The 26137-nt window shown below is 33.2% G+C and overlaps 2 protein-coding genes across 2 annotated transcripts; both read right to left on the reverse strand.

Annotated features, from left to right (window-relative positions):
* Positions 1-475: 475 nt before the first annotated feature.
* On the reverse strand, positions 476-1033 carry LOC141694190 (uncharacterized). Its single transcript, XM_074499210.1, has one exon. The coding sequence runs from the start codon at positions 1031-1033 to the stop codon at positions 476-478; it is 558 nt and encodes a 185-aa protein (XP_074355311.1).
* Positions 1034-7810: 6777 nt separating this feature from the next.
* LOC141707909 (DExH-box ATP-dependent RNA helicase DExH6) lies at positions 7811-26019 on the reverse strand. The gene is made up of 14 exons (XM_074511353.1): positions 24685-26019; positions 23136-23226; positions 22631-22937; positions 22466-22540; positions 22048-22092; positions 19082-19172; positions 18919-18977; positions 18127-18282; positions 11914-11966; positions 11116-11149; positions 10923-11012; positions 9833-10837; positions 8484-9560; positions 7811-8391 (listed from the first exon to the last, which is right to left on the reverse strand). The coding sequence occupies exons 1-14, from the start codon at positions 25955-25957 to the stop codon at positions 7942-7944; spliced, it is 4806 nt and encodes a 1601-aa protein (XP_074367454.1). The 5' UTR covers positions 25958-26019; the 3' UTR covers positions 7811-7941.
* Positions 26020-26137: the final 118 nt, after the last annotated feature.

The following is a 26137-nucleotide window of genomic DNA, read 5'->3' on the forward strand; positions in this document are numbered from 1 at the left end:
TACCATAGGCAAGCATAAAAGGAGTCTCTCCGGTTCCAGTCCTGGAGGTGGTCCTGTAGGACCACAAGACTTTCGGGAGCTCGTCTGGCCAGTTCTTTTTAGACTCCTCCAACCTTTTCTCTAGGCCCCGGAGTATTGTTCTGTTGGTGACCTCTACTTGTCCGTTTTCCTGGGGGTGGGCCACAGATGCTTTTTTATGCTTGATTCCAAGCTCTTTCAGATATGCCTCGAAGTCTGATCCAACAAACTGCGGCCCATTATCCAAGATCAAGACCATCGGGATCCCGAGCCTCATCACGATTGAATCCATATATTTGATACAGTCCTGCTGATTGATGGTTCTCATGGCATTAGCCTCTGCCCATTTAGTCATGTAGTGAATTGCAACTAGGACGTAGCGTAAATCCCCTTTGGCCCGGGAAAAAGGACCCATGATGTCAATTTCCCAAATGGAGAAAGGGACCGGGGACAGCACTTACCCCGGAAGGCTTGGACTCTGTTTCGGCACATTGCTGAATTTTTGGCATTTGGTGCACTTTTTTACATACGTAATTGTATCTGCGTGGATAGTTGGCCAATAATAACCTTTTCTGATGACTTTGTAGGCTAGTGCTTTAGCAGCTAGGTGATCTCCGTATATTCCTTCGTGCACCTCCCGGAGACAATAATCTGTCTCGTCCGGATCAATACATTTGAGAGTGGGCGCGGAGAATGTTCGCCTGTATAGCTGATTGTCTTCCAGGAAAAATCGAGCATCTTTATATTTGAGGTAGCGCGCCTTGTTCTGATCTTTCGGTAGGGTTCCGTCCCTCAGATATGCTATGTAGGGAGTCATCCAATTATCCGGGCTGCTGATACACATGACTTCGGCTCTGTCGATGCTAGGTGCCCCGAGCTCTTCAAAGTAGACTGAACTACTTAGGTCTGAAGTGTTCTGCACGAGCTTGGATAACTCATCAGCCTTGGAGTTTTCTTCTCTGTTTATCTGCAGGATGGTGGTATCCGGGATGATTTCCAGGATGCCGTGCACCATGGCTTGATATTGTGCTAGTTTGGGGTCTTTTGCAATGTATTCTCCATGGGTTTGTTTGACCACAATCTAGGAATCACTATAGATGACCAACTTTGTTACCCGAGGGATTTTGCTAACTTGAGTCCGGAGAGGAGTGCTTCATATTCGACTTGATTGTTTGTTGCTTTGAACGCGAAAGTTATTTCTTGTTGAACTGTAAAGCCATCCGGGCTGGAGAGAATTAACCCTACTCCGGACCTTTCGACAGTTTCCGACCTGTCGACATATAATGTCCATGTGTTCTTGTCGTTGTTCTCCTTTTCATCTCCGGGTTGGCTAATTGGTACGTTCGGGGCTTCAGGGAAAGTGCATTCCATGACGAATTCGGCCAAAGCCTGGGCTTTTATGGTCGTTCTTGGAACAAACTTTATATTGAATTAGCTTAGTTCAATCGCCTAATTTACCAGTCTTCCGGATGCATCTGGTTTGTGAATGATTTTTCGGAGTGGCTGATCAGTAATTACCTTGATCTCCCGGTCTTGGAAATATTGCCTCAGCTTTCTACTTGATTGTACAAGAGCTAAGACAAATTTTTCCAAGTTTGGGTACCGGGTTTCTGCGTCCTTAAGGACTTGACTTACATAGTAGACCGGGATCTGTATCCCACTTTATTCGCTTATGAGGGCTGAAGAGACCGCTCTTGCCCCGACCGTAATTTAGAGATGAAGAGGCTCCCCGAGCTTGGCTTTCGAAAGTATTGGCGGATTCATCAGGTGTTGCTCAACTTCTTCGAAGGCCGTGTGGCATTCCGTAGTCCAGTCGATTAGCTTTTTGTTTCGGGCTCCTTTCAATAGCTCAAAGAAAGGCAGACATCTTTCCGCTAGTTTTGGGATAAACCTGCGAAGGGCTGCCAAACATCCTGTCAATTTCTGAATGTCTTTTTGGGTCCGGGGAATTGCCATTTCCATTATAGCTTTGATTTTCTCCGGGTTGGCTTCGATTCCCCGTTCATTAACCAAAAAACCGAGAAATTTCCCAGATGGGACTCCGAAATCACACTTCTCCGGGTTTAGCTTCATGTGGTACTTCCTCAAATTGTCGAAGCATTCCCTGAGGTCTTTGATGTGATCCGGGATCGTGATCGACTTGGAAATCATGTCGTCGACATAGGACTCCATATTTCTCCCCGGTTGGCTCTTGAAAATGATGTTCATCATTTTCTGATATGTTGCTCCGGCGTTGACTAGCCCGAATGGAATCATGACGAAGGCGTACACAGCTTGGTGAGTGATGAATGCAGTCTTCGCGATATCTTCCGAATTCATTTTGACTTGGTTGTATCCAGAAAAAGCATCCATGAAGCTTAGCATTACATGGCCCGAAGTTGCATCTATCAGCTGGTCGATGTTGGGTAGGGGGTAAGAGTCTTTAGGGCATGCTGAATTGAGACTTGTGTAATCTACACACATTCTCCACTTCCCGTTGGGCTTCTTGACAAGGACAACATTTGCAAGCCAATCCGTGTACTTAATTTCGCAAATGATATCTGCCTTTAACAATTTTTCCACTTCTTGATCAATTGCTTGCTGTCTTTGCGGGGCAAAGTTTCTTCGCTTCTGCTTGATAGGCCTTTGTTTTGGGTCTACGTCCAGGCACAAAAACAATCACCCCGACTGCCAACTCGTCCCGGGCGGACTACGATGGTGATCAATGAGCCCCGGGCTGAAACTGGAAATGAAAAAGAGAAGGAAAGGGAGATGGTGCCTCGGAGGAGATAGTTAGAGAAATTTTGGGGGTATATCATATCGTATAGATTATCGTATTTTGTTATATGTGTATATGTTACTTAACCTACTAGTTGGATCGATTGTTTTCTTGCTGGGCTTCATAGCTCATTACTTCCAATTTCAGGTTTCGTGTAAGAGTTCGAGTTAGATAACATTGGAGTTCGAGAATTTAGGATTAGAGTAGTTTGACTTCAGGACTTCCGCTTTTAGCTGCGTTTTTGTAATAGACACCTTTGTAATAGATTTTTGATTAGTAAATTGTATTTTGTATTAGTTTCGATTTAGAATTAATAGTCCGGAAGTGCGGCTGTTACAATATATTATTTTATTTTAGCCTGATATCATTATACTGACCAACTATTTATATTTCGATTTTAATTTTGTAAGAAGCGGCCGATTCAATAGTATAATATTGTTTTAACCGGGATGAATAGTATATAATATTTTACTTTATCGTCGGACGACTATACCTACCAACAAATTATATTTTAATTTTAATTCTATTTTAGCTCGATCTAATATATAGTTTTAACCCAAGTGAAAATTGTGTTTTGTAAAAAACGATAATTGAATATTTATTAGTAATTTAATATTTTATTAAATAAAAACCCGTAATATTTTTGAAAAAATAAGGTGTTTTAGTTGGAGAAAGATATAAAAAGGTAATGTGTTGTACTTAAAGAAGATAATTGCTTGTTTGCTAATTAAGTAAGGATAATCAAGTGAAATAATAAAATCATTAAATATGGATAGTTAAGTAATTTAACAAAATATCGTACCAATCAAACTAAAATAAAAATAATTAGAGAATCATGTAGATGAGGATGACCACTAAATTTATAACATTTTCTCATACAAATGCACGAGAGTAAATTTTAAATTCAAAATAAAAATATTGGTATTTACAAAAATATCATTAAAAATATATAAAAAAAACTTATAACTTTGGGGACGTTAATTAAGGTCATCTCAAATAATTATATAGAACTAGCGTTATTACCCGTGCAAGGCACGGGGTAGCTTTATTTATAAAAAAATATTGCTATTTTTAATGTACTTTTACGATATTTGTGTTATTTTATACAATATTGCGTGGTTCATGTTACAAGGACTAATGTAACGACGAATATCCCTAAATTTATATTATGCCACGAATATAAAGTTTAGAATGCACTCCTACCATTGAAAATAATGGTTTTCTATCAAGTTTCAATGATTTTTTCAATTGGAGATACCAAAAAATACTATAATGTTTATGTATCATATTTATCATAATATGGGGGCAAAATATTAAATTTTTTTACATGGTCGAGCTGGAAATTCAAATTATTCGGCTCATATGGCTCACGAGTTTTATCGACCCGATACTTTTTTTTGATATAAATATATTTTTATGTAAATATTAAATATTTCATTTATATTTTATATATATAATAGAAGCAATTTCGAGCATAACCTATCATATTTCGAGTTTTTGTCAATATTTGGTGAAATTGATTCAAGATTTTGAGCCGAACTTGAGGCGACCGGACTATTTATGACCCGAGTTTCAAGCTTGATTTAAGATTCGGTTGAAACTGAGCTCGTGCTCGAACCCGAATATTTTTAATCGAGTTCGAGCTTGAAAGTTTTCGACTCGGCTCAGCTTGATTATAGCCTTGGTTGTTGTACACAATTATAAAGTTAATATTTTGAAGTGAGTTAATTACACAAGTCTCGATAATTAATAAACTATTATTATATGGTAATATATTATCAACAAGTTAACATGGTAACATAATATCAACAAGTTATTTATTTAATGGTGGTAATTTTTTTATAAATAAAAGAAAATTATAATCCTGTTGTTGTACATGAGTATAAAGTTAGTATATTATAGTGAGCTAATTACGCAAGTCTTAGAATAATTTTATTCTATATCAATATTAGCATCTACCTCAATTGATTGAAGGCACATGTTTGAACATATGTGTCACGTGTTCAATTCTACAAGCCAACAATATTTTTTCATATTTATTCAAATACGGGCACAAAAATAGTAATTTTGAATTATATGTTTCTCCTAAAAAATTGAGTCTATCGAACTTTTTGTGACCCGAGATTCGAGTTTGAAATTTAAGATTCGGTTGAACTTGAGTTCGTGCTTGAACCCGAACATTTTTAATCGAGTTCGAGCCAAACAGTTTTCGACTCGACTCAGATTAGTTATACCCTTAGTTGTTACACGATTATAAAGTTAGTATCTCGAAGCGAGTTAATTACCGGAGTCTCGATAATTAATAAATTATTAATATACGATAAGATATTACCAACAAGTTAATATGATAATATATTATCAACAAGAAATTATTTATTTGATTTATAAACTAAAAAAATAATTATAATCTCATTGTTGCACATGAATATAAAGTTATTATATTGTAATCAGCTAATTAACCAAAGTCTTAGAATAATTTTATCCTGTATAAATATTGAATTATATAGGTTTAGTCACCCAAAATAAAGAAAGAAGTATATAACTCAATAGTTGATGTTATCAAAATATAATCAAATGAGTCTCTAACTCAGTTGGTTGAAGCTATATGTTTGTTATAAGTGTGTCATGAGTTCAATTCTCCGTGCCAACAATATTATTTCATATTCATTCAAATACGAGAGCAAAATAATAATTTCGAATTAAATGGTTCCCCACTTTTGTAAGAAGTTATTTATTTAATGTATCAATTTAAAAAAATAATTTATTTAATGTATCAATTTAAAAAAATAATTATAATCCCGATATTACACATGAATATAAAATTATTATATTGTAATCAGCTAATTATCGAGTCTTAACTCAATAGTTAATGTTATCAAAATATAAACAAATAAGTCTCTAGCTCAACTGGTTTAAGTCATATGCTTGTTATAAGTATGTCATGAGTTCAATTCTCCGTTTCTCCTAAAAAATTGAGCCTATCGAACTTTTTATGACTCGAGATTCGAGTTTGAAATTTAAGGTTCGGTTGAACTTGAGTTCGTGCTTGAACCCGAACATTTTTAATCGAGTTCGAGCCAAACAGTTTTCGACTCGACTCAGATTAGTTATACCCTTAGTTGTTACACGATTATAAAGTTAGTATCTCGAAGCGAGTTAATTACCGGAGTCTCGATAATTAATAAATTATTATTATACGATAAGATATTACCAACAAGTTAATATGATAATATATTATTAATAAGAAATTATTTATTTGATTTATAAATTCAAAAAATAATTATAATCTCATTGTTGCACATGAGTATAAAGTTATTATATTGTAATCAGCTAATTACCCAAGTGTTAGAATAATTTTATCTTGAATAAATATTGAATTATATAGGTTTAGTCACCCAAAATAAATAAAGAAGTATGTACTTCAATAGTTGATGTTATCAAAATATAATCAAATTAGCCTCTAGCTCAGTTGGTTGAAGTCATATATTTGTTATAAGTGTGTCATGAGTTCAATTCTCCGTGCCAACAATATTTTTTCATATTTATTCAAATACGAGAGCAAAATAAAAATTTCGAATTAAATGTTTCCCCACGAAAGCAAGAAGTTATTTATTTAATGTATCAATTTAAAAAATAATTTATTTAATGTATCAATTTAAAAAATAATTATAATCCCGATATTACACATGAATATAAAATTATTATATTGTAATCAGCTAATTATTCAGTCTTAACTCAATAGTTAATCTTATCAAAATATAAATAAATGAGTTTCTAACTCGACTGCTTGAAGTCATATATATGTTATAAGTATGTCATGAGTACTTGTTATAAGTATGTCATGAGTATGTCAAACATATAAATAGATAGATGTACACCGTCAAACATATAAAAGTATATAAGTATGTCATGAGTACTTGTTATAAGTATGTCATGAGTATGTCAAACATATAAATAGATAGATGTACACCGTCAAACATATAAAAGTATGGATAATAAAATCACAAATTAAACACCACCAATAAGGAGGTCATAGGAAACAGGGCGGTGGGCCGGAGAATAATTGAGGGATTCCAACGACTCTAATTTTATTTTATATTAATAAATTAAAAAGGTTAATAAAATTTTTAAATAAAATAAGGGTTATTTAATAAAATCACCTCGTACCAAAAAAAATAAATATCGTATTAAAACTTTCAATATTTCGTATATATAGTATATATAGACGAAGAAGAAACTCATGTTATCTACTTTCAAACTTTCGTTAGTACAATCTATTGGTTTAGTTCTTGATTGTCATCGCTTAACAATTTTTAATTGTATCTACTCTTCAACATTTGAAATTTTACATTTCCGTATCTATATTATACTACAACAAAATACAACTTACATCATTATATCTAATATATCAAGTTCTCCTTTTAGAGTTTACATCATCAAATCTATATGTCAAGCTCTCATTCTCATTTAATTTACTTTCAAACTCTCTTTTTCATTTATTACCTCCACTAATTTTTTCTTACTCATTTCTCATTTTTCTCTTAACTATTTCTCATTCTTTTTTTCCCTCATTTTTATATTCTTAAATTAATAATTTTTAATAATTTTATTTTTTTCACTAATTTTATCTTATTCAAAATTAATTTTATTTACACCAATATACATTATTATATTTTAATATTTAATAAAAAATTGATGATCAAAATTTGTAGTTGAGGTAATATTATATTTTGAGTTTCTATATTTATAATTTTATTCTACTCTCATTATTATGTTTTAAAAATATTATTTTAATATATATATATATATATTAAATTTAGCTATTTCAAAATATTTTTTTAATAAAAAATATATAATATAACCAGGACCCGGAACTAATCTAGCATTAATATAAAAATACTTATTTTCAATCCAATTGTATGCAAAATACAAGTTTTCCAAACAAAATCTACAGTTAAATTGCATATTTTCAACCGACTATTTTTTCAAGCCGCCTTGTGTCGTTTCAATCCTATTTAAAGAGCAAAGGACAAATGTAATTAAAAACTAATATTAAATACGACTAACCATTTTGCAAAATCATGTTTACAAGCCTGTATAACTGAGGTATATTTCCCTAGGAAAATAGATACTTTGACAATAAATTTTCATAATCGATGTAAATATTAAATCCATTTTGGTAGTCGGTATGTTCTTTCGAAAGGAGGTGGTCGCTGCTTATGATAAACAGGTCGGTCAAGAATATCCTTTTTAAAAGGAGGTGGTCGCTGCTTATAATAAGCAGGTCGGTCAGGAATATCCCTTTTCATGAATTTGGATGTTTGACCTCCATGATTATCCCTCCTTGTGGATTCTAATGCTTTACCTCCATCATGAGAATGAAGTATGTAATTCTTGGCGTGGTATCCATGCATAAAAGAAGTCAAATAAGTGTCGGGGATTGAAGTCTCATGTTCCGACTGGCCAGCTCCAGTTGCACTTGTTTCTAAAGTCTGTTGAGTCTTATATTTCAATGTTGATGGGATACCAGACAGGCCATCATATGATAGAATACGAGCTATTGAATCTATGGAGGCATCAGAGATCTTCGATTGAGTTCCAAATGGATTTTTAATCTAGAAAGCATAAAATTAACAATGGGACTTAAAAGGCTTCCGAGGGAGATGACTGAAAATATAACAAAAAATAAGCAAGGTGTGTAAATTACCTTAAACAAAGTTGCTGCAGATAATCTCTCCCTTAAGCAACATATCTGAGCAACATCAAGAGCTGTAGACTCAAAAGTAAGCCACCGGTCAACAACCACCTTAACTTCATTATCAGGACTTGACATAATTGTCTCTCCTTCAAGAGAGTCTTTATTTTTTAGCACTTCGCCGTCATCATCAGTGTCATGGCCAGGATATTCAGATTTAATGTGCCCTTTATTATCGTCATTCTCTTCAGGAGGAGTCACTATAATCTCTTTTGCCAGTAATAACAATGGAAGGGGACCGATGACACTACAGTTCTTAACAAGCAAACCTCGATCTCCGCGGACTATCTCATCGAATATGACTAGAGGTTCTGAATCATCAGCAGATAACATATAGTTGACGGAAGAAGAAGTCAAACGAACCTTCACGCCACCAGCAGTCTTGATAACAGCTCGCTGTCCACGTTTAGGCAGAGGCAACCTTCCAACCATTGGATAGGAACCAGCAAGGAGAACAGCATTGCGTATACCAGGGTCATGCGCATTGAGGCTACAACACGGACCATCTTCCAGGATAAACCCTTTTGAATGCAACTCACTCAGGAATTTCTTACGCATTCTGTTCAGCATTTTCATGGTGCCAGGAGACAAAAAGTACCTTGAACAAAAACTTGCTCCTTCACCCTTTTCCTGGGCCATCTTCCAGCACTCAAATGCAGCTATTACAGCAAGTTGATCACCGTGCCCACCATACAGCGAAGCTAGCTCCAATTTAGCAGACATGGCTTTCTTTTTTTCATCAAGACCCATGGGTTGATAAAATGGATCTCTATAACTCGAGACACAAGCTAAAGTCAAGGCAGGATCAAGACAGTTCAATAAAATGGCAAAGAAAAGCATCTTGCTGAGTACTGGATGCACAGGAAGTAAACCTAGCTTATTTCCAAGCTCAGTGAGTTCTTCATCAGGTGACAAGGCCCCAAGTTCTTCGAGAACACTGATCGCATTAGTTATGCTTTGAGTAACAGGAGGGTCCAACAACTTCCCTAAAAACTCAACAATCTTGCAGGCTGGATCAAGAATCTTGACCTGCCAGTGAAAAAGGTAAACACAGCAAAAGATTTAATATTGCCAACGTCCGGGAACCAAAAACATTATAGTTTGGAAGTGAGAGTTAAGCCAGCTTGTACAGCAAATAATCTCAACTAATTTGGAACAAATAAAACATCTACTAGGCTTATGAAGACAAAGGAGATCTAATTTGCACATTTAATGGTCTAAAAAATCAAAAATACACAGCTACACAAGTATCACAATTGCAACATATTTAGATGTTCTATCTTTAGACAGGAGATCAATACCTGTAAACAAAGTTCTTCAAGAGGCATTCTCTTAACCTCAGGAACTTGAAAATCTGAAAATGAGGCTCCTCTGATTTTTGAATATAGATTGTAACAGATACCTGACTGACAGCGTCCTGCACGTCCAGCTCGCTGCTTCGCACTCGCTTTAGAAATCCAAGAAGAAAGGAGAGTTGATACATTAATATCAGGGTCGTAACTTTTCTCTTTCATCCTTCCACTGTTTATAACATAAACAACATCATCAATGGTGATTGACGACTCAGCAATGTTTGTGGAAAGAATGATTTTGCGGCAACCAGGTGACGGCCTTTCAAAAACCTTCTTTTGGTCTAGGGAAGGGACCTTAGAGTGAAGCGCTAATAGTAAAAACTTAGAATCATCCTTGAAGAAGGAGCTTCGCTGTAATCTGTATAGTGTTTTTTGTATGTCCTCCCACCCAGTAAGAAAAACAAGGATGGCTCCATCAGTTGAGTCCGTACATATTTTCCTCAACAATTGTTCTATGAGGACAAAATCAACTAGTTCAGAATTGACGGTTGTAAGATATTTGTCTAGCAAACACTCTTCTTCCTCGTTACTCTTAACACTTTTTTCCATGTGTTTCTTCAAAATCTCCTCAGCTTCCTCCTGGTTCTCTCGTTTTGCCCACTCAAGTGCTGTCGCGCCATCCTTATCTTGTAAATAGCAATCGGCACCTAAAGAGAGCGCCATGCAAAGCTCACTAACTCGGCCTTTTCTGGCAAAGACCATTAATGGAGTTACTCCAGTTAATGAATGCTGAAAATTTAGGATACTCAACCCTGCTTCAGCAGAAACCAAGTCAAGGAGGGGCTCATACTCATCACTTGACCAAGCCAAAGTAATAGTGTCATCAATGACGGCTCTATATTTCTCTGACAACAAGAAATTCTCACTTGTAACCGATCTTGAAGCACTTTCAAGGTGGTTAATTTCATTAGATTTCAGTATCGAAAGTATATCCTCCAGATATAATGTTTTGACCTGGAAACGGTACTAGTTCAGTACAAAAAAAACAAACAAATTAAAAAAAAAATTGGCATGTCACAAAATTAGAAGAAAGCTTTACAGGATAAGTGAACCCAGGAACTCTTATGACTGGACAGCCACCAAAATATTGTGAAAATCTTTCCGCGTCAATTGTAGCACTCATCAGTACCTGCGGAGATTTAGCTGGTTATGCTACTATGAAAACATCCACAATTTTATTCTAAACTCACCATTGTTACTTACATACTCCTAAAAGATCATAAATTACTTACAAGACATATGTTAGGGTTTGAAGGAAGCAGATCTCTGTAAATAAAACAAATAGTGTCAGAATTCATATTTAAAGTAATTATTTATGCAACAGAAAACACTATATAAGAAGGTATGTTTAGTTATAGATTGAACCTTATACTGTAATCAGAAATATTGATGCCAAATGATGTTAGACAGGTACGAGGAAGGGCAGAACATAGGGGATTTTGGAAAAATGGTTCAATGTGCATGACTAAAATCTCTTTATAAAGTGATAATAATGATTTCATTTGCTTACAAACACTGTCCTCTATGATAAGAAATAACTATAAAAGAACAAAAAATAATTCAGTAATTTAATTATGTCATGCTCCATAGTCCATATAATAATCTTTACTGAATGTTTTCCCACATCCCATAGATACAAGTAAATTACAACTGGTTTATCCATGCTACATATACTTAAGACGACTATTAAGAATATATAAGTTGTTTCTTCACTTGCACTTCTAGTCATAGAGCTTGATAATTTTAAATGTAATTTTCAATATTTACTCTATATTAAAAACGTTGTTGAGTTCTGAATATATAGATAAGAGCAGGGATGCACTTTTAGCACATTTTGTTATGAAAAGTTTAACTTCGCAAAAAAAAAATCTGCATATATCTTTTGGATATTAACCGCTGTCATTCATAGAAATTTTATACAATCTTGACTTTGGATCAGTACACCAGGTCTTCAGCACATATTTACTTAATTAACGTGTAAACAAAAATAAATGTAAATAAGAACAGACCATAGATTGAATTAAGTTTACCTGGCAATTGCTAGCAGCAAATCTGAAAAATGATCCCGTTCATGAACTTCATCCTACAACAATGTTTTAAAGTACTACACTATGAGAAAAACAACATTTACTTGATACTATACATCAACATAACAAAGATAAGATGTACATTGTAAAGTACGACAGCAACAATTAGTATCTCTAAGAAAATAGGTACATGTAAAATTTCTAAAACATGTCCCTACACAATTGGACTCCACAACCCAATATGTCTTTAACTAGACAAAATTACAAATACAAATTTTACAAATTTAAAATTGTGCCTATGGAAAAACACACCGACAAAATTAATTTGTCACCAGATCCCCAATGTCAATCTTTGTTATAAGGGTCACCAGATCCCATGCATAGACCAAAGGATAGTTTCAGCAGGTACCAAAATTAATCTTTGTTATGTCACATACAAAGATTGAAAGATGATCAGTCGCATCCTTCTAAAACTGACGAAGCAAATAACAAAAAAGCCAAAGAGGAATCTTTTCTTCCACTATATCTAACCTGAGTACATCAAAGAGGGATACATAAAGGAGAATAGTAAACACAATACATCAAGAAGAGAAAGGAATTTGGATCCAGAACCAAGTGGAAACAAAGCAAACTGGCAATTAAAGGTATTCAGCTACTAAGCTAACAGATGAAATCTATGGTAGGACAGGCTAATATTTACTCGCACAACCCAAAATCTTGGAGCAAGGTTACAAGCGCAGACAAAGAAACCTAAGTTTATCAAATTGTATAATAATTATGATTCAAGTTAGTAAGGCTTAGGGTCCAGTATACTTGAGTACTATTTAAATATTTATATACATGACTAGAATGATGACATGATTATTAAACATGCACAGGAATTTATTGTAGACTCTAGAGACTAGAGAAAAACAATGCAAAAAAGAACGTATGGGCCTTTCTGTGTAGAAACATAATGCATTAGACTGCAAAATTAAAAGAACTAATTGAAAAAAGGAAAATGATATCAAAAACGTTTTAGGGGAAAACCAGGGCAAGAACCAACGGGGGGATAGCAAGAAGATAAAGATTGAGGATTCCCATTTGAACCCTTAAGGGTAGAATGGTGATTGACACATTTGTAATGTCTGAAGACATAAAAGATGATATCAAAAATATTTAGGAAATAACCAGGCTAACAACCAACCCGGTATTGAAAAAGAAAAGATGGACAATCAAGGATTTTTTATCTTGTTTCTGGTACAAAGAACTATGCCTACTCTATTGGCACAAATCGTTTTCCCTCTTTTCCTTTAATCTATCTCTACTAGGTCCAACCTGAAGTTAATAAATCACAATTCATAGATAAGAAACTGGAGTTGATCTTCGGTGCAATTTGAAAAAGGTTACAAAATTTGTTCTGCACCCTGCTTTTTAGCTCAAAAACAAAGATATGCATTATGTAAAATGGAGCTCCATATTGTTTGACTGGAAGTTACTGATGTCACTGGTCACAGTTCAAAATAAATTGTGTTGCACCTATCTTTTTTAGTTGCCCCTTTATTTTCCTGTTCCAGTCATGCTTCAACAGATAAACAATTCATATCCTACTTATATCTGCTTACCTACTACTTGTTCTCCTGTGGTAGCACTGTTGCATCTTGCCCCCCTGTACAGTTTGTAAGAAAATACATACGAAGTTCACAGCTTAAAGCTATCCCGATCCGCCATAACGTGCTTGTGTACACTTAAACTTTTTAGCTTAAAAAAAGTTTTAGTTCAGAAAACTTATGTACCTTTGAGGAAAAAAAATTCAACTTACTATTTTATTTTTATCAAACATCAATCTCTCTCTCTCTACATATATATATATACATATATATATAATATATATATGTAAGTCACTCTTAACTTGTGTTTTATTTGTGACATGTAATTTTATCTTATACTTTTATTTCATGTTCAAATATAATATAAATTCTACTTTTTAAGTCGAAATTAATGATATAAATTCATTAAAAAAATAGCTAAACAGACACACTTTAACATCCAACTTAAAGTTAAAAATATCACTTTGGACTTGAAGCGAATAAGTTGTACTTTCTGCGTGTTTGGGGTTTCTTACAAAAAAGTAACTTATAATTTAAAATGGATAAGTGGGGTACAAGTAATAAGTAGAATTATTAAAGTTATTTAGGTGTTTGGATAATATTATGTATAAGTTGGTTATGTTTTTGGTAAATTGGAACTTATAAGTTAGCTAAACTTACTTTTTTTAAAAAAATAAAAATTTTAATACATTAACTCTAATACATGAATGTATAGTTTAAATAAAATACATAAATACAAATTACTAAGAACAAAAAGGTCAAGCAAAAAACTGAAAACATATAAATAATTAGAGCTCTAATAAGTAATAAAATTACTTATTAATAAGGATTACTTATTAATAATGACTAGCCGAAAGTAAAAGAATTACTTTTTTGCATAAAATTAATAAGGGTCATATAAGTAATAAATACAAATATTTAATTAGTATTATTATTACAAAATATAATTAAGAACACAAATTTAATAAATGACCTTGTTGTGAGCCAAAAAAAATTATATCCAGTCGGACCAGAGATGAGAGATAAAATATATTTGTCTGTTAATTAACTAACGCAAAAATGAAAAAAGGTAGTGTAACGGCAATTAATAATTGTATTTACAGTTAAAAAGAAAATAAGTTACCTGGGCTATGAAAAAGTACAAACTTGATTACTTATAGCTCATAGACAAACAAGTTATTTACATGATTAAAAAAGCAGTTACCCAAATGAAGCCCAATAAGTGCATAGAGACTTAATACCGAGATAAGCAGCAGATCTGATTTGCCAAACATACACTAACTCTCTTTTCAATTTAACAATAACGGACTCATCATTTTTCTATGTTACCATGTACTAATAATTGTCCGAGAAGCATTGATCCCATTAAACATGCAACGGTTAATGGAAGACGAGATGACATGATTTGCTTGTTTATCTGCCACCATATCCCTCACCCCGCTTGTAAGCGGAGTTTTGGGGTATATGCAGGATGCTAATTTGAATTTACAGAAAACTCCCTGGCACTGACCATTGCCAAGAGCATGTAACGCAAAGCATGTAATACAAGAAATCTCTTATATATACTGTATTAAACTCCAACATGACTTCCAAAGCTGACTCCCGAGCAAATAAACTCTTCCGAACCTGAGCCATTTTATTCATTTCTGAACCTATGTCACCTAACTAACGAGCCATTCTATTCCCCCATTTTATTAGTGAAGAAAATACATATTTGTCCCCGTTTTTCATACTGATATTAAAAATAATGATGTTCATAAAAGTCGAAGTCCTGACATGTGGGTAACAAATAACATTAAACTCACTAATACAGCCAATTTAGCTAGAAGATTTATTAATCTTTTCTTGAAATTCATTAACTACAAACATACAATCCACGTCGGTTATATTAATATAAATAAAATAATTTTATAACTCACATCTCTTATTTTAAATACATGATACATAATCTATGATTATTAGTTTGTTTTATATAATTCTATACATATGTATATACACATGTACCTTCATGATTTTATTAAACCTGTATGCTTAAATACTTCGAAAGATAATAATTAACCTCCTGATTTAATTTATTTGTCGACAATATTATAAATGACAAACGTAACATGTTTGTTAAATATTTTGTGATTTGTATATGAAGTCGTCTAATCTATAATTAGTTACTCAAAGTAGAATCAGTTAAGATATATATGTATCCTACGAAAATTTTGATTTTGTGAAAATATTTTCGAACACTTTACACATGAGATTTGGAGTTCACATAAATAAATAATTACATCAATACATAGTTAATTTATGAAATAAGTTAAAGTCATAACGTATGAAAAATGTGTTGTCACACGTAACTCGGAGTGCGTACCACTTATAAACGTTAAGGACGATATACAAAGTTGGAGATACAAATATTAGAGGAAATACACAAAAATATTCGAGATTCAATCTAACCAATACGAAGCACCCACAGAAACATATATATCATGTGAAAAACCCATGTCCCAACTTGTATTATTAATCCAGACAAATATCAATAATACAATCAATCCCACCAAACGGTGATTCACTCACACGATACTTAAGTCAAACAATACTCAAGCATACAATCAAACAATAACAATCAATCAAGGATGCCTTAGCCTAATTATTAAGGATTAGCTCACGAACGATACTTAAGTCTACATCTTAGACACTTCTCTCATCTATCAAACACAATATGACTACCTATACATATATCTATCTCAAACATAACCACCAAGACACACCTATCCGATTTTAATAATAATTGTCTACTATATAACAACAAGATCACGCGACCACCCAATCATGTATTTGCAATCATATACTGATATGTGTATGTGTGTGTCGCGTAGTGAATAAATATTTGATATTTAAATTATTGCAACTTATCAAAAATAATAATCGCGATTTTTTTTACATTTATTGATTCGAATTATAATAGATTATTTTATGATATACTATAAATTAATGATGTATGATATGTAATCTACTTATACAATCATCTATTTTTTAAAATTAGTGTTATAATCATACTAATAAAAAAAATAGTATATCTGAGATAATTGAAATTTATTTTTTCAAATTCATAATTTTTAAAAAATTAAATGCATATTATTTGAATAATGATTATAAAATATATAATGATCATGTATATGCTTACTTAAAAAAAGTACATAATATATTTTTAGTGAATATTAATAAGTTGTAATATCAGGTGAATACTGAAATATATCAAAATTTCTAGCTCTTTCGTATTAATATGCGGTGAATTGTTATTCTTGGGGCATGATTTAATTTTTGGAAAATATTCAATTTTCGACCCGATTATTACATAATCGATTATGATGTATTGTGCTCATTCATATTACTTACCATATTCAGGTCCTTAAAAAAATTGAGATAACATGATCGTTCAATATAATAGTTTGCAGATACTTTAAATGATGATGAATTTTATATGAGTTAAATACTGAGTCGTAATTTAATATTTCATGTACATTTAAAAAATAATAAGTCCTTATTTCAATTTTACACACGCAAGTATCAAGGTTACTCATTTCGCAACTCAAAAGACCTCAATTATGGATGATTTTCATCGATAACCAAGAGTTAAAGTACAACACAATCATCACAAATCATGAATATTAGCTTATAACCCGTGCGAAGCATGGGTGAGCTTAGTCTTATTTTGTAATTATTTATATATACATTGACATTTATAAAGTATAAATTATTACTGATCTATTATATTTATTTATTTTAAAGAAGTGTAAAATTGTAGCAACAACTTTTTTAATAAAAGAATGTCAGTTTGTATTTGTTTTCTACTGTCAAGTAGAATTCTAAATGTATTGTGTTGGTGTGAGAGAATAGTGTAACATAATATGTGGGATAAAAGTCCATCAGAGCTACTTGTCAAAATTAGTTGTAAACGTTTATTGCTTTTTGAGAGTATACTTGAATTTTATATTAACAATAACAATTGTAGCTATTTAATTAATTCCATGTATTTTTTAAAATTACTAATAATATAAATTCTAACTTACAATATTGTTGTTAGGAGGACTTGATCCTTGGTTTTTGGTAGAATAGCCTAAGTAAATAATAATTTTAATATTGTTATTGTGAGGATTCGAACCTTGGTCTTTTGGTATTTTTTAAAACTACTAATAATATAAATCCTAACTTTTTAATATTATTGTTAGGAGGATTCGATCCTTGGTTGTTGATAGAATAGCCTAAGTATAAAATATTTTTAATATTGTTGTTGTAAGGATTTGAACCTTGTTCTTTTGGTATAATAGCATAAATAGATAATATTCTTTAGTATTGATCTAACGGCTCTGATTTATTTACTAAAGATCTAACAGTCACTATTATTTTTATGGTTGAACCAAACTACCAACAATTAAACTATGTTTTGCTTATTATAGTATATATATAAAGTATAGATCTCACACACTGCAACATCTACATCTCTGAACTTTAAAAGTTATACTACAACATGACCCGTGCCTCGCACGGGTTTTCATGCTAGTACTAAATCACGCTCTTCAAGAGGGTTAAAAATAAAACGAGATGTGCAAGACAATTAAGCAGTGTATCATACCACAATAATGTGTGTTATGCCATGAGGCCCAGCAATAGCATTCCGAATTTTGGAAGATTCCTCGTTACTTCCCATTGAAACCAAAACCCTTAACAAGACTCCAGTAGTGCAAAATATAATAGATGAATTTCTCCCACCTTCGCTCTCCATCTTTATCTGAAATATGCATTATCAGATAGGTGAGTATAGTATGTGTTCGTGAGTACAGGTGGGTGTATATCTACAAAAATACAAACAGAAAATAAAAATCCTACATTAAAGCACCTATTAATTGCTCAGCTGATCAATCAGTTTTCGGAGAGCGAGCAATTGGAGATTTATATTATTTACATTTTACACTTAACATATGCACCCCTAGCTTAAGCAGTAAGCACTCCCATTGGCCATTGCCTTGAGTAATCACTACACTAGAACAAATTTCCTGAATCTCTAAGAACACTGTATTTAATACTGACAATAGATGAAACGAAACTTTATAGTTGACAATTTATTTTCTTTATTTCTTTCGCCAGTATATGATATTCAAAAAACTAATGGACAATTTAATTTGAGGTAACCAAAAAGGAAATAGTAAAGGGGTGTGCTTGGAAGTTTACAACATTTTTCAACGTCAATTACAACAAAAATTGCGAAAATGAGCATAAAATTGGTGCTAAGAAATCTAACTTTTGAATGACATGATTCCTCTCATAACCTTTTTTTGATAAAAAAATTATCTGATGTACAGAAATATCAGTAAGTATACAGAAATAAAAACATACCACAAAACCTATAGTAGGTTGCAGACATTACCTTGTATCCAACACTATCTCCTATATTTTCGCCTCTTTCAGAAGAAATCCTTCCAGCAACTACATACACACCATCAAATTAGATTTACGCATAGTTGACAGTCAATGGTGAAATATAAAAGATTTACACTATACATGGTACAATGGGAGAAGCAAATAGTCACCTGAAACTGCTGAAATTCTCCGTGGTTGAGTACATATTATTTTACATGTCTTATGTTTACTCCATACATGATCCAATACATATTGTGGAACCTGCATCAAATAAATATATTTAGACAAACCGAGCAAACGAGTATATTGGTTATGAAGAAACTAATATATCATTTGTTAAATATTTTCTATTACTGAGATATGTATAGATATGTATATTCACATTATCTATTAGGATTACTGATGTAGGAAAAGGGTGGGAAAAAGGTAAAAGAAGGGGATAAAAGCCTATTTCTGCAAAGAATCAGCAAAAACACACAAATACATCCAAAGATTCAATTCATATTAATCAACTCTATTTTATAATAAAAGAATACAAAAGTTTATATAGATAACTAATTACTTGGAGGACAAGTACTTTCCTGAAAACTAAGTCCTTATAGATATCTACTGCTATAATTAATTACACGAAACAAATTATTTAATATTCTAATACTATAATCTAGAATACTCCCAACTAGATATGTAAATAATAATCTACAAAAATTAACAACTAATTAAATTGTTTTATACTCCGCATCATTCTCCTCTCCTTTAAAAAAACCTTGGCCGCGAGTTTTATAATTAAGAAATATCCATAATCCTCGAACGGGACTGCATATGAGTGGAACGTGAATTTGTGGAAGCCATTGAGATGTATCATCACGTTTGACTTCATAAAACCATTTTGAAATTACAAAATCGATATGCTCAACCAAATCCACTTTGCTTTGAATTTCTTTTTGACAAACAAACACGTCATGCTCCTTTTGTTGCTTCGTTTTATCATGCTCCATTTGTGGCTCATCATGCTTCATTTGTGGCTCGGGTTCGATATTATTTACGACTTCCACAGGCTTTCACTTCGAAATTGTGCTTTTTGTTATAGCCTTGATAGACTCAAAATTTGGTTGCATCTTTTCCAATCTAGCACTCATGTCCTTTGATAACTTGAACATATGTTGCAGTAATGCTCTTTCACGCTCAGATTTTAGTCGTGCGATTAAATCATCATAATATTGCCACTTCTCGTATGATCTTGCATAATGAGAGCTATATACATGGGGCTAGTAGTTTATAAATTAAGTAGGTTATTTATAATAAAGCCCAACAGTTACAGCCTTAGTTCATTAGGCTATTAGGCTATTTATTAGGGGTTTTATTCCATGTATAATCATTATAATCCCCACATTATTATTGAGCTTTAATTATACACTATTTTTGGAAATAATATTGATTTTTACTTGAGATCTGAATAATTCATTATTTATTCTCAGTTTAATAAATCTATCTACATCAATTCTCATGTGTCACTCATACGACAGTCTTTGGTACTTTATTGTTTTCCTTGTGGTCTTATCAACTCGACGGAGTCTAGTAAGCGGAAGAGAATTGATGCATGACAACCCATTAAGCCTAAAGAAACTATTTAGGAACAATATTTTAAGTTTTCGAAGCGTAAGTATTCTAGAATTATTTAATTTTAGAATTATTTATTTATTTTAATAATGATTTGACAAATTAGGAATAGCTATCTTTTAGAATTCTATTATAGCAGGAAACATTGTTTAGGATTCTTAGAAATATTGATTGATTATTGTAAATAAATGTTGATTGATTCCTATAATCAAATTAGAGTATTATTTTGTGATTTTGAAAGTTGTGTTTTATTCTCTCTCATGAGAATTGTTTTATCCCGAAATCCTACTTCTAACCCTAGGTCCCACCAATTGCCATTTGAGGCCGAGTCAACTGAATTCCACAAAATTGCAATTGTCAAATTATTTATTCTCACATGATATTCAATCCTAGAGTTGAATTCATCACTAACTATAACATTTTCATTCTAGTATGATCTCCTGCACTAATTATCATCCTCAAATTCCAGTTTCAAACTCCTTAACGATCACATGCTCTAATTCCTTTTCCTTTGTTAGAAAGAATGGATAAAAACACAACACAAATCTGAAAGTGGGAGAATAGAATATCATACATATCGAGGGCTCTCAAATTGCATGTAATGATGCAGGTGAACTCATAAAACAATTGATATATTAGTAAAAGAAACGAAAAATAAACTTGAGTGGATGAACCGTTAGAACACCCACTACTCCAACGGTTTCTCGACCCTTGAGCATCTCCACAAAACCACTCTTAAATTGGCTCTTAACTTAAAATTTGTCGAAGCAAATGAAATATATATCTCCAAGAGACTCTTAGTGGCTCTAAAAATCACTAAGAGTCTCTTATCCCTTGATTGTCATTCTCACTCTTACGTAATAATATATTATATATTCATCAAAACAATATCTTTCTTTCTCTACTATCTTTCGTTTCATATGAATAAAATTTACATTTAATAATAAATAACTCAATAAAGAGTAAAGATAAGAATCATTGTTGAAGATAAATTCACGTCAAATCGCTAAGAGCCAATAGTTTATGTGATATTTAGAGAAGGAATCGGGAGTCTCTTGGAAATACCTTTATATGGAGGGACTAAAAAACCCTAAAACATAACCTACTGGATTTAGTCTCGTAAGGGCTCTATTTTAAATAGAACACTTATAGAGTAAACTCCTAGGCCTATAAATGCATATAAATAATACGTCATTTTCTTCCACACTACATATATATATATACACTTTACTAACGCATATAAGAATCCATTACTTCCAATTCCAAACATACATAAATTGTTTCAATGGTAATTGGTAGGGGACATTAGTATGCTACAAAATTCAACACTAGATAGTGAAGGCTAGTTTCCGATGATAGTGCAATAACTTAATGATTTGGCATTTGATTAATGAGTGTTAGTGTCAGATGAGCAATGAAGTTCAAACATATTGAGGGACGAGGGCCATATATAAAATTCGAATCTGTGTGTCAAGTTATATTGCAAAGTATATAATATTTAGAGAAACAAAAAAAAAACCTGTGTGGTTTTTCCGCATCCAGTTTCACCGGATATAAGCACCACCTGCATAATAAATAGATCAAGACACAAATCCTAAAAAGACTTAAAATATAATATACCTCAAGTGCATTCAAAAGAACATCTATGCAATAAAGAAACCTGAAACATCTCCACAATATCTAGAAGTGAGAATTTCTAAGTCTAAGGCTGTATTATAAAACTGAATGAGAATGAGTTTATACACAAGTAGGCTGAATTAATACCAATATATCAAGAACAAATAATTTATTCTAATTCATTAAAGTCAGCTCCATTCATCCCACAAACGTTTCAAACTTTTAGCTAAAACATTTAGCAGAAAATACAAAATTGAAAGTCATTATTATTGTTTTCTATAACCATTAACAACTTAAAGTTGAGCTTGGGTAACAAAAACCTGATGAGAATCAATAGCTGATGTGATGGCATCCCTAAAAGATGCAATTGGAAGCTTAGTCCTGTTTTCAGTAATCTGCAAAAGTAGTCAACATAACAATTATTAATAAACCTCGAAAATATAATAAGGAAACATAATCAAAATTTATAACAAAAATCTCATGACCTGTTTAAATTTTGGGTCATTTGCCAGTTTAGCGTTGAGTTGTTCAACCTTCCTTCTAATATCAAGCTTGCTCATTAAAGGCCTGGAAAAAAACGGATCTGCCTTTCTTCTTCTGTTGGCTTTTCCAACAAACTTTCCAGCCATCTTGTCACCCGATCCACAATCATATGGTGGATACCTTGTGAATAAGTTCAGTGAAACATCTTTTGCCTTCTCTGATAATGTAAAGCGAGTGATATTATTTTTCCTTGTTTGCTTACCACTCACTCTACGCTTGTAAACAGAAATGCGTCGTCTACATCCACTCCTATAAAAAGTAAGGTTAATAGCCTGCTATATAATTCCTAGATTCCTTGACATCCCAGAACACTGAGAGGAACTCATAAGCCTATGTTTGAAGGCTGACAGATTAGTTGAATACTATTTTCACTAAAAAACCTGCAGTCAGATAACTAAAAACACCATTTATCATGAACATGTCATATACATAACCAGGAATACTCACCCAAAGCTTTTTGCCTCCAAACCCATTTTTCTGCACAACAAATGGACCGCAGCACGCTCAAATTTCGTCAAAGTGGCATCAAATGTGTACTCTGCATTATTTTACAATATAACTCAGAATGCCGAATAGTGTAAACTGATATAACAATACTATCATAACATATGAAAAATCTTAGAAGCCACTTAGCATTGTCGTTTCCATCAATGTAATTTATCATAAGAAAGAAATGGAGACCTGCAATCTGACAAAAAAGTAGAAATATAGAGCCTTGGGAGAGAAGCAGGGGAGCTGAGAGACAGAGATTCTGAGACTCGCTGTTTAAACTAAAAGTAAAATTATCACCTACTATGGTTTATCACCTTTGACATGTGAATGAATGCCTGCCTCCTCGCTATAATTGAAATATCAAACCCTAAAAGTTAAATTTCATTTTTTGTTCTCAAAGGCCATGCAAAAGAAAACCCTTCCAACTAAAAATCAGTCATGCCAGTACAAACCTTCTTTTTCTTGACGTACTTAAACATCTGTCGTGAATTAAAGCTAGTGCTGCCTGCAGCTTGCAAACTAACACAGGCTCTTGCATGCATACAAGCATGCTCTAATTTTGTATTTCAGCACATTTTAGTTACTTTATTCCACATTTCTTCCTAGGGGCTCCTAATAATTATGTAAATATTTTAATAGTATTCAATCTATCATCTAATCCCCATGCTCATTGGTAGTCATTGTTCCATGGCAACAATTTGCTTTGCTGGATACAATCACCTTTCAATATCCATTTTAATAAGGAATTTTACCACACTCTTGTTAAAGCTAAAAGTATGGAACCGCCCTCTCCGGATTAGAAACTTCATAGCTACCAGACTCCAGAAGCATATTTTAAATTTTCAACTCTTTATCTACCCTAAAGTATCTAATTGATCCGCAAGGATTGGGAAGCTTTGATATAATTGTCTAGTCTCTAATACATTAGCAAAAAACTCAGTTGAAAACTATTTAAAGTGGACTCAGCTTGAAGTGTTCAACATAAATATGAGCCCAATGGTAATACTTAATAATATGTAAAAAAAATGCATGTCATTTAAAAAGTCAGATTACAGTGGTCAAGAAATCAGAAACTACAATATTTGTGGAATTTAGCCTTGTAAATTCCCTCTTGTTTCTAAAAACAACGAGTTCTTGAAAAAAAAATTACGAGCCTAATGGAAATGATAAATCGTGCATCTGCCTCAAATGGACCCATTTGTCTCTTGCCAATTTTTTAGCAAATTTCAATAATGAAATGCAAACAGTAAAGGTCATATCATATGGTTACCACTCACCCCTATGTTTTTATTCCTGCGTAATCTCCTAAACAACTTTAAAGTTTAAACAGTTACCCAAGATGTGCAATCCGTTTCAACTTCAACTGAGTTCGTAACCTATGTGTAGGTATGATCACTGTCAATTACATAAGTTTTTTTACGAAGAAAGAATAACAATTTAACTATATATAGTATGATAAACTAGTTTGACATTATACTTTTAAAGAAAATAAAAACTCATTTACCTCGATCCTCGGAAATACGGAATTGATTAAGTACAGCCATTATTTTAGCCCGAGAATCTTCATCAATTTGAGAGCAGGCTTGTTGTTCCAGCTGCTTCTTCTTAGCCATTCCCTTTTTTGGAAATTGTCTCGCCTGGTTCCCTTTGATAGTTTTTCCCCCTGTTAGCTTCTCAAGAACAGCTCCCTCCCCCTCCTGCTTAAATTCAGCTTCTTGTCCCTCATTTACCACAATCGCAGCACAATCCAGATTATTCTGATTGGCTTCCTCCATTGACCTTACTAGCTGAGTTACCCTTTGGCTGATTACATGTTCTCTCGAAAATTTCATCTTATTTACCTCAGTAGCTGCTGCAACCCCCTTATGACTAATTACTTGTACTGACATACGCACCCCTTCCTTCTGAACCAAATCGCTGTTGTGTACAGCATCTACGTCCATCCTATCATCCACCTCTACATAATACTTGTCATTTGGTTCTCTCTCCATTCGTTTCTCCTGATCTCCACGTACGTCATCCTTCCCACTAGCTTCTCCTACCTGCTTAACATTACCAGATTCTGCCTCTGCCCTCTCAACAACATCATTTGCATCCTGCTTTTCCACAAAAGTAGATTCTCCCTGAAATCCAACCTGATCTTTATTGTGCTTATTCTTCTTGGCTTCTTCCAAAAACAAGGCCTTGAGCCTAGCTTTTCTCTGCCTTTTTTTCTGCCCTGCCGACAATATCACCTCCTTAACAGCAGTCCCTACTTGTACGGACAAGTGACTACCTCCCCGGTCCCGAGGCAAATCCCTCTGAATTCCATCTACATCCATCTTATGAATCAGTCCTACCTGCGGCTTCTCATTCACTTCCCCCTTGATATCCCCCTCCTCATTCAAAACACCCCTCCTCTTTCTTTCCTCTAGTTGTGCTTGTCGTAACCTCCTCTTTTTGTTTTTCTTAGTTACGGCACTCCCCTCAACACCTCCTCCTCCTCCTCCTCCTCCTCCTCCTCCTCCTCGCTTCTCATTCACTCCACCAACAACTTCACCTTGAATCCTATCCTCCATGTTTCTATCACCTACTTCTCCCGTATTCTCCGGCTTCCCTTGAACATCCGTATTCCGATTAATCTCCTCTTCTCCCATACTCGAAACCAATTCCACAATCTGAGTACCTTGCAGCTTTTGATTAACTATATCTCCACTATTCGGTTGGACAGTCTCTGCTTCATTCTTACTAGTTCCTGATTCAATCAACCTATTTTCCTTCTTCTTCACCCGGACCATCTTTCACTGCTAGGGTTTCTATTTCCAACTAATGGGTTTGGGTTTATGTTTAGCGCCGCCTGTTCTCTTTTTTTTTTTTTACCTACTCTCTTTTTTCTTTTACATTTTATTAGAAATATAACAATTCACAAAAAATTATTTATTTATCATTCTTATCTAACTTTACTTATCATGTTTAAT

This window comes from Apium graveolens, chromosome 2 (genome assembly GCF_009905375.1).
Source record: "Apium graveolens cultivar Ventura chromosome 2, ASM990537v1, whole genome shotgun sequence".
In the NCBI taxonomy this organism is placed as follows: domain Eukaryota; kingdom Viridiplantae; phylum Streptophyta; class Magnoliopsida; order Apiales; family Apiaceae; genus Apium; species Apium graveolens.

Excerpts from the sequence above, each read along its gene's own strand:
- LOC141694190 (XM_074499210.1), bottom strand. The coding sequence starts at position 1,033 with ATGGTGCACGGCATCCTGGAAATCATCCCGGATACCACCATCCTGCAG.
- LOC141707909 (XM_074511353.1), bottom strand. The coding sequence starts at position 25,957 with ATGGTCCGGGTGAAGAAGAAGGAAAATAGGTTGATTGAATCAGGAACT. Across the intron at positions 11,150-11,913 it reads TTGCTGCTAGCAATTGCCAG|AGATCTGCTTCCTTCAAACC; the intron begins GTAAACTTAATT and ends TTTTATTTACAG. Across the intron at positions 9,561-9,832 it reads TTGAAGAACTTTGTTTACAG|GTCAAGATTCTTGATCCAGC; the intron begins GTATTGATCTCC and ends TTTCACTGGCAG.